This window comes from Takifugu rubripes, chromosome 21, assembly GCF_901000725.2.
Source record: "Takifugu rubripes chromosome 21, fTakRub1.2, whole genome shotgun sequence".
NCBI classification, from domain to species: Eukaryota; Metazoa; Chordata; class Actinopteri; order Tetraodontiformes; family Tetraodontidae; genus Takifugu; species Takifugu rubripes.
The window spans coordinates 17,896,957-17,906,975 of NC_042305.1; the positions used below are offsets into that span (position 1 = coordinate 17,896,957).

Consider the following 10,019-nt stretch of genomic DNA (forward strand, 5'->3'; position numbering starts at 1 on the left):
ACAAGAGAGCCGCATCAGGCTATTAATGTGTTTTATGCACTTTTCAGGGATTCACCAGTGTTGGAAATGTGGCTCACGCTAACTCAGGCGTGGAAAATGTTGACTGTGTTGATAAAAAAAAGAGAATTTATTTAGTTCTCTTTCGTAACAAACAGGAAAAAAATCCCTTGTGTCAAACGTGATACGCGGAACAATTAGCGGTTTGCTGCAACGATAATAATTATGGAACCTCCTTGGTTAGCTACAGTAAGACGGCCACTATTAAAAGCTTCAAGTCATGGCGGCTGTGGCGGCGTGCCCCCGTCCCCTCGCTCTGCCCCCCACCAGCTCGTTTGTCTGCACGCTCATTACTGATGCCCTACTTTGCTTGTGAGCCATGCTAGCCTCATTATCAACTTGGAAGCCTCCCATCTTTTGTACCGTTTTTGTTTTTTTACAGCTCTGGGATCCCAATGGCAGCAGAAAAAGGGACCGTCAGGAGCGCACGGAGCAGCGGAACACGCGGAACACGCGGAACCGAATCCTCCCGCCGAAGTATCGGTGACGCAAGACCCCCGAGCAGATGGGACGAGGCGGGGACGTAAAGGGTGTGATGAGGTTCTGCGTTTTGTTGGGATGCAGAGGTTCATGCATATTCAACGGGACGTGCCGACATTCCCACGACCCTGTTTGTTTAATGTTTAGCTCATTAGCTCTCAGGTTGGCTTCATGTTTTCCATCTGGCATTTTGGATAAAAGGAAAATTATGCCCCTCAATACACAAACACAGTGACTCAGCACTGAAATGAGTTCAGGAAACTGCTCCTTGACAGACACAAAGGAAAATGCAGGCACAAAAAGCTACTGTACCTGCATTTTAATGTCTGATCGGCATTCCTCCGATTCCTGTTGGTTCAGTTTGACATGATGACAGAAAAAGAGGGGACAGCTACTGCAGCAGCACTTTAATATGATGATAGTTATTATTATTATTATTATTATTATTATTATTATTAGTAGTAGTAGTAGTAGTAGTACTAGTATTGTTGTTGTTGTTGTTGTTGTCATAATAATAATGGGGTGGGGGGTGATGGGTGGAATGATGTCGACACAGGTAGTGTAACAGTCAGGTGAGCTGTGTGCCCGTGTTAACTATCTGGAGATTTTTTTTTTTTACTTTTTAGTAATTTATATAATAACGTCTGCTGAACGGTTTGGTTCGCTGGATAAAAACCAGGAAAACGTTATAGTACCTCAGAAAATGCCCCTCTCACGACAGCGAGGCTGACTTAACGGAGCCAAAAGTCAATGCTAATGCTAAAATAGTAAAAATATGTGCAAGGGAGATATTTTGATTAAGTATTTTAGTTAAGTGGATGCAAATTGCTCATTAATTAGGCTTGTGTTTTGCTGACCTGCAGCAGAACCATCCTACCAAGTTGTTTACAAACAGTCCGCCCTGTGGTACCAACCGGTACCAACCGGTAGGATCGAGCACGGTAAACACAATGTTGAGTGCTTTTCGGCGCTCCAAGCACGGATGCCTAAACGCCTCCAACGCTGCTGTTGCTACGGTTAATGTCTTTATGGATCTTTAGGGTCAGCTGGTTTAGCGTAGCATCAATAAAGTAAAACAGTGCAAATCACTACTTGGCGTCGGGGAGGTGGCTCGACGCCATCCATAATCCAACCAATGCTAACTGCTCCATAGAACATAAATTATTCACGCCCATAGAGCGACAAGTGCAGCCCAATTTAGATACAAATGTAAACGCACACACTGTCAGTTTATAAAAGCAGAGGATGCACAAGTTACCCAAACAGCGCCGCGGAGCAGCTGCCTTTTATTATCAGAGCCTTTCACAGGTAGCTAAAGGCGCTACACACTAGCACAGCCTGGGATTCCCCTGGACTTAGAGGAAGTTTGCTAGCGTGAGTGTGCCCTCAGTTAGCACCATCTAGCACGCTCAATAAATCTGGAACGTGATTTAGTTATAATTTTCATGCTGCTGCAGCCTCTTATAATCACGTTTTAATGAGGACATTGTGCCGTGCGTATGTCGTCCATCGACGTGAGGACGTTGGTGTTAGAGGAAGCACATGGATGGGCGGGGGGGGGGGGTCTGTGCTTCCTAAAAGGTTCTTCAAGGCAAGCGTGGCGAATGCGCCATCTAAAATGTGATAGAGGCGGAGTGTCTATAGAAAAGGTTAAACCTAGAAGTATCTCTACTACTTCTACTCTTCTACAATCGCTGAAAAATAAATAGGTTTAAATCAAAATTTAAACCAAATAAGCCTAAAGTGGCAGAATCCCTTCCCAGATAGCAAAGTCTCATTACACTTTCATCACAGATTCGAATCAGCTCATTTGAATTTTAATGGGGAGCTCGTGGGTCCTGTGGTCACCTATATGGAGGCTTTACGATGCCTTCCTGCCTCGCACGTGCGTGCCCTTTTAATCAGGGGCTGCACCTGTGCACGTGTAACGTATGGCTGCTGAAAGCACGTGGGGGGGGGGAAGAAAAACCAATAGCTTCTGATCCTTGGTACAGGGCCTTGACCCCCCCACCCCCTACCCCCCCACGGCCAGTGAGTTTTCATAGTGGACTCTACTTACTCTAAAAGCCTCGGAATAATGCGGCGGGAACGTTTTATCTCCGAACGATCGCTCCACGTGTACTCCAGGCAAACACGGGAAGATTCTGTGGCGTCGAATCAAACCCGTGCTGGGCTGCGGCTGATGTCGGCGCGGCGACCCGAAGAAGCCTAATCACACCTCCTCGAGTCTCTGACGCGGCGGCGGTGGAGAAGGTGAGAGATCCCGCCGACTTCCAGACGCCACAGAATCGAGATGCCATTTAAACTTTTCCGATCTGACACGCGAGGCGCCTCGCGGCGTCGACGCCTCGCACAATATCGGGCGGAGCGGCGGCGCGGGCTGGAAGGACACGGTGAACTTCCTGTTGGAATCCCGGCGGACTGAGATGGATTTGCTGATGGTTTGCAAGGGGGGGTTTTAAAATGCGGTCGTTTCTTCTTCAGGTTGTCCATCGTGACGTCTGCATGCGCTTAAATTGCCTGAGGGGTCTAAACAATTGCCCCATCGAGTGCGGCGGGAGGATCCCGTCTCACTCATGCAGCTGCTAGCACCCAGGAACTCGTTGCTGTAGCCTCGGAACAGTAATTTTCGTATCCTCGGCTGTTAAACTCAGGACGGAGCTGGATTCAGTCGTCAGGGACGGTAATTACGGAGGGTTACGTAAACGAGGCAGGAGCGGACACTAATGGCGGGATTGCGTCTCTGTTTATTGCTGCCGCGGCGTCAGAGGCTAACGGGGGAATTTCTTTGTGTTTTGGGAATTTCTGTCAGTTGCGTTTCAGACAGACGGACGAAAAGAGGCTCCGCCCCCGTCAGCAGACGTTAAGGGCTCATAGAATCGACTCTTCGGCCTCGTCAGCACAGCAGCAACTCATCACTCTGATTGGCCTAACGAGGCCGGAAAGCAATCCACCAATCAGGAGGCAGGTTATGGGCCGTGTGTGTGTGTGTGTGTGTGTGTGTGTGTGTGTGTTTGAATGGGCTTGGGCAGCCTGAAGGTGAGAGGCTTGACGCTAAAGAAGACGTTCAGCTGTCTTCCTTCGCGCCCGAGGGGAAACGAAAGCTTCTGGACTGGAGAGATCCGGCTTTAAAACTGGACCTCGCGTGTCAGGAGAAATGCTCCTTCATGGCAGCTCCTCAAATCCGTCTGCAAAGTAGCGCACGGCCTTGAGCCGAGGCGGCGAGCTGCTACTGGAGCAGAGTTTGGGACGATAAATCAGAAGTATATTGAGACGACGTCTTCAAACAGATGCGAAGCAGCACGGCCGACTTTGTAAGCAAAGAAGAAGAGTTTAGTGTGTTGACAAATGCGCCGCGGTGACGTTTTTGGGGTCTCGCTTCTCAATCAGAGCGGAAAGAGCGAGATCTCAGGATCCCCCCCAGAATGATCGCCGCTGAAATATGAAAAGAAAAAAAAGATCAAATGACAAATGAATGAAGACCGAATGGTTAAATATGGATTAAACCCGCCACTGTAAAGTTCACTCCTGCTAAAGAAGAAAAGAGCAACCGTTTCGTCTCGCCCGGGGGAGGGGGGGGAGGGGTGGGGGGGGGCAAGATTCAGCTACGCCCTCCTTGAATACCAATGTGGCCCTCAGGGCTGGTTTGAAGTTAGAACTCTGAGCACCATCTGATCACAAACTGGGCGAGTCGGAGCAACGGGTTAGAAGAAATGAGGCTGGACTTTAGTGTTCAGGTAGGTTTGCTTAATCCACAACACACACACACACACACGCACACACACACACGTACTTACACACACACACAGGTGTTGGATCAAACAAAATAAGTAAATCCCTCCACCCTCCCTCCAGCCTCCCTCCACCCTCCCACCAGCCTCCCTCCACCCTCCCTCCACCCTCCCACCACCCTTCCACCAAACTCCCACCACCCTCCCTCCAGCCTCTCTCCACCAGCCTCCCTCCACCCTCCCTCCACCCTCCCACCACACCTTCCCGACATGGACGCCAGGGCGGGTCGAGTCCCGATGCCACTGCGCCAGAGCCGAAGCTCCTCCTGACATTCCGATGTTTTAACTTTTGTCGTGCCGAGTTTCCGGTGTTCGCAGGAAGAAAAGAGATTCATTATTCAGTAATTACACGGCTCCGTTGTTCTGGCAGACTGCAGGCGCTAACTAGCGATTCTTTTGTTGGTGCTAAGATGCTATTTTTATTGTAACACTTGGGCTCCAGTCTTGAGTCTCCTCAAAGTGTTTTAACGTGCATAAAATCAGATGTTCATTGCAGATGCTACGTAAGAGCTAGCAGACAGAAAAAGGCTGAGCTATGAGATTGTTCGGGTTATTGTGGAGATCGTCTTCGAGGGAAATTAGTCAAACAAATTCTAGGATGTTTGTGCATTTGGAAAAGGCTCCTTCTCATCAGCACGGTAGTGTGGCTGTGATTCCCTCCACGTGCCGATGGGGGAACGCCGAGAGAGCTAATCACCGTCCTCCCGCAAAGTACAACGCAGGGCAGCTGCGTTTTTTATGAGCAGCAGCGTGAAGGGAAATCGTCCGGGCCATCAGCCACTGTGGGCCTAATTGTAGATCGGCTAATTAGCCGTCATTGTGAGGAGATCCTAACCCTAGCACCCTGTGTGGAGCGGCACAATGGTCAATTTTAGAGAAAAATGGAAGCAATAAGCACAAAGCTATTGATGTGTTGATGCTGAAGTGGGTTTTTCTTTTCTAGGAGGACTCAAGTCTTCATGTTTGCCCAGAAGAGCCCACAGAGAAATCACGCCTGACAACTAGCAAACAAAACCCTGATGAATTCGACTGAGGAAGTGAAAAATGAAACAAGCTAATCAGATACATTTTTGTCATGTGCAGCAGCAGTTGTTCATTCTTTTTATCTCTTTTCTAAACCCCACAGAAAGTATGACGCATGAAGCAAAACCCTTTATGGGCACATAAAAGCAACCTTCCTCTTCAATGCTACATGGTAGACTCAGCTAGCATTCGCTAACATTCGGGCCTCTGTTTTCTGTCCAAAGATTTCAGTCTGTTTGGCACCATTTGAAATATTTTAGTTCAAACACAATGTAACAATATCTGAAATAACAGGAAATGAAGCAAAAACGCTCAAGAAAACATAAAGCTGTGATTGGCTCACTTGTTTCTGTAAAGCAGACGGGTCTGGACAGGGTTTCTGCCCTGTCGGAGGCAGGACACTGAATCACCGGGGGGCAGGATCAGTCAGCATCTTTTTCATTTCGGATGAAGAATGAAAAGTGGGTAAAAAGGGATCATTGTCCAGCTTACAGCCCCACTCTGAGCATCTGTTTGAAGAGTGACTCTCACCTCCCAGGAAGAATTGCAAAGGAAAGTTCCTAAATCTCCTTTAAAATCAAATTCATACTGTCACACCTGTGTCTCCGGGATTTTTCCGGGCTTCACAGACACTGACGTTGTGGTTTTTCGGAGCATTTCACACACACATTAGACAACGATCTGAAGCTGTTCTAAAGCTGAAACTGGCCTGAAGTCAGTGCTAAAGGTCAAAAAATGGCACCCAGATGATACAAATGAAAGCGGAGCAAGCAAATTGCTAAGTTGCTAGCTTGCTTTTGAGCCGTGTTGTGGTCTGTGACGTTGACCAGAAACGGCCCTGAGACTATCAGCATGTAGCTTAGCAGAGACATAAACCTCCGACAGTAACCGTTCCGCCCCCGTGCTTGTGCGCTGGGACCAAGACAACGGTCCAATTTAACGCTCTGCATGTAAACGTGACGGCGTAAAAGCAGCTTTAACAACGTACCAAAGAAATCTTGCTTTTGCTGGCACGCACGGATGTTCTTCAAGAAACTACGAAAGCGCGCGTGCGGCTGCAGGACCCGAGCAGCAAGTACGCTCAGCTCAAGCTAACATTACAAGAAAAAGAGCCTGTTTTATTCGACTGTGTTACAGAAGCTTGATCTGTTTTGGTTCCTTCCCTGGCTCGCCTCCAGACCGACGCGGGCATTAACAGAGCGCCAAGGAGACAAGCTCACGCACGCCGGCCTTCCTGTGGATACGTTTTAGGAATGATGAACTCATGCGTGCGGGAAAACTGTCCAGAGGAGTGTGAAGAAAAACGCCAGCCATTTAAATGAAAAGGCGGCGGTTTCTGGTGTGAACAGCAGCTATTTTTACAGCCAGCAGCCTGTAGTTTTATCTGATGTCTTTAAATAGCTGTTTTCGCTCCGAAGGCGAGCTAATGGGCCCGCTTTATTTGGGCTGAGCGGGACACCGACTCCATCAGCCGGCCAGCGTTGAATGATGGGGGCTAAAGCACAACAAAACAACAGTCGGACACTTTGGGTCTGTTTATGTGACGGCTGGGATGACTGATTCTGCCTCGGCGCCGCTCGTCCTCGTCTCAGGGCCACGCTCACGATATCGCCGCACGCGTCCTCGCCACCTCCCTCGCGGAGCTGTGGGCAGGGCGGCTCCGCAGCAGAGGCGAACTGCATCCAATCCGGGAAGCCGTCGCTCACAGGACGCGCTGTCGCTCCTCCGCGTGGACATCTGGGACAAGCAGAGAGCCGCGCCGCCATTGGCTGCTGGTCTGACAGAAGGTCTGACCTTTGGCGACTGATTGAATATCGTGCCATTTAGAGCCGGAGCGAAGGGCGCCGTCAAAATGGCTCACATGTCATTGTTATTAGAAGTCAGCTGACACGCCCGTAACCTTCAGCCTGCCGCGAGTGTAATCAAGCTTTGCCCAGATCGTTATCATCCGCAGGCGCGCGACGTTCTTCAATTAGCTCCTCCAGCTCTGTCGATTCGATGGGGGCGACCGGGGGGCGTGAAACCGTTTCGTTTGGGGAAACGGATCAAGTTTCTCCTCGCGGGTATTTTTCCTCAAAGGAACTGAAAGAAGAGCAAGAAAGCAGCAGAGTTGCAACAGGAGACCAAATGGCCTCCTGCTCTGGGGCAGCGCGACCTCGTGCCTCCTTTTCTAATCTGGGGCCGTACATCTGCGGCGAACAATCCCCCCCCCCCGCTGGCGACAGTTATACCTCATTATGTGCACGATGCGTTCAAAATGCATCATCTGAGGACGCTGTGAACACGTGAGCGTGTCTGTGGTTCAATGGGATGAAAGCAGCCCATGTTGGCGTCTCGTGCTCTCCCAGCAAGGTCGGGTTCTTTTCTTTATCCCAGCGCAGCGGACGCTAACGGCAGCCTCGACTCCGCGCTTCCCTTGAATCCTAAACCAGCAGGGCAACAGTCAGACTAATCCAGTCAGTCAGCACCTTCACACCTCCTCACTGGCGACTCCGTCATCTGAGTGAATCCTCTGAGTGAAATGAGCAGTGACCAACATGATTAACGCACGATCACGACTGGCCAATCACGACGCGGCTCCAGATGGCCGTGCGCTCGCCTGAAAGCCTTTAATTGTGGCTCCGTTACGGCACGTCTGAGATTACAATTAAGATGCATCAAGCTCGCCACGGCCGACTGTCCCGTCAAGCACAAAAGCGTCTCACAACAGGGGCCCCCGCCGGCGCGGTCATGTGCTTTGTCTCGTCTGACAGGCGGAACCCGAAACAATGTGTGAGAGTCAGCACCAGTAACCGACCGGAAGATGTGATGTGTGGCCGCGCGGGCTCGGAACAATGGTCTGTTTTACCTGGAGGCAAATGTTTGTGCCCCATCGATTCGTCGCAGCTGCTCACGACCTCGACGGAGCGGTCGGCAGCGCTCGTCTCTGAGGACGCCCGCTACACTTTAGCGACCCGGAGGACAAGACAAAGAGTTTGCAAAAGAGAACTAAAGCAGCAGCGCCGAAACACGTCGGAACTCTCCTGCAACGTGTTCAAGGGGCCGGGATTAAGCGGTGGTTCAGGGTGTATTTGGAACTCCTCCGTGTCCCCCATGTGGTTACGCCAGGCTAACGGGGAGCGTCGGCGCTGACGCTGGGTTGAGGATTCAGACGCTTTACCAAGATTCCCCGGACGCGCGTGGGCTTCCCCAGGCGCGCGTGTTGCTAAATGAACAGATAGGTGGCGTGACCTACTTCCACACGGGCTGCACCGCTTTGCACGAATCCCCCAGGTGCTGTTCGCTATCCTTGGCTGGGAATACGCAGCAGACAAATGCCAAAACGTTCCTGCTTCAGCGGGAAAATTGTGCAGAGTGAAGGAGGAGGTGGAAGGATTCTGGATTTCCCTACTCTCAACTATGAGCCACTCGTGGAGAACCTGTTCCAGACCCGCGTGCACGATTGACCTTCTCCAGGAATCACCCTTCTGAGGAGCTCCATCTTCAGGCATGAATGCGGCCAGTCCGGATTTGAGGCCCGTTGAATTGTGTCCAGGGTCGTATACGCGCGGTTTCTTATTTTTTTCTTTCTTTTGGGGGGCATTTTGGAGGTGCAGAGGGGGGTAAAGGGCTGAATGAGCCTCACCGTGACAGCAGGTAGAAAAAGGCGAGAGCGCACGTCCATCCGCGCTTTACGCATAGTGAGACTCCGGCTTTTGTCAAACAAAATCCAGCAAATACTCTTTAAACCAAGTAGAACAAGTCTCCTTCACATGGAGCCGTTAAACTAACGCGCCCTGCGTGTTTTAATATCGTACGGAGGGGCTGACCAGCTCCCGCGAGCGCAAACGGCTCCAAATTCGAGCGTCTGCAGTTCATATCTTCAGGAAAATCGATTGGCTTGGTCACCTTGATCGGATGATCGATCAGTTTGTGTTCGTGGCTGTGACGCTCGTCCAGCCACTTTCCACTCACCTTTGACGTGCTGCGGGACAGCGGCGCTCACGCACAGGGCGAAGGAGAGGAGTAACGGTCCCATCCTCTATTCCGGCGGGCACAGCTGGCGTCCAACGCTGCGGAGATCAGGCAGGAAAGAGGAGATCGGAGACTGGAGTCAAAAAGTTCTTCCTCCCGCGCTCCGCGATGCGCCCCGGCTGCTGCGGGGTCTTATGATCCTCTATGGTTAAAGTCCTCCTCCGCGATCGAGTCCTCAGACGCGCGCCCGGATTCGTGTGCGTGAGTGTGGAGGAGCAGGTGAACTGTGTTCCAGCTCCTACCGCAGTGGTGCGATGTGCTGGAGAGAGCGACGAGTGCGCTCGGAGCTCCTCCAGGACCGCTGCTGTCAAAGCTCCCTGAGTTACAGCAGCGTCACTTCCGGCGGGTGCCTCCAAAATAAAACCACAGACACAATAAATATAAAAAAATAAAAATAAATAACAGACAGACAGGCAGGCAGGCAGGCAGGCAGACAGACAGATTCAGAGGTATTAAACCTTTTTTAATTTTGCAACGTAACTTCCTGTGCACATTATTCTGGATTTTGGTGGAATAAATACTGGATCTTTTCCTCACTGACGTATGACATCGCCGTGCAAAGATGTTCAAGAGGAAGTGGCTGCTTGTTCAGCCCCAAAGGTGAAACAGCAAAGTCCCTCTCGTCCTCGTTACTCAAAGCGGGGGGGTCTAAAC

The 10,019-nt window shown here is 50.7% G+C and overlaps 1 protein-coding gene across 4 annotated transcripts in view; it reads right to left on the bottom strand.

Moving 5' to 3' along the window:
• edil3a (EGF-like repeats and discoidin I-like domains 3a) overlaps positions 1-9,658 on the bottom strand; it is a 68,563-nt gene extending 58,905 nt beyond the window's left edge. For 3 of the 4 annotated variants that reach the window (XM_029829807.1, XM_029829805.1, XM_029829806.1), the window contains exon 1: positions 9,306-9,658. In XM_029829807.1, the coding sequence (XP_029685667.1) occupies positions 9,306-9,369 (64 nt within the window). In that variant the 5' untranslated portion in view covers positions 9,370-9,658. The remainder of the gene's footprint in view (positions 1-9,305) is intronic. The other variant, XM_011615837.2, reaches the window with a different exon arrangement.
• Positions 9,659-10,019: the final 361 nt, after the last annotated feature.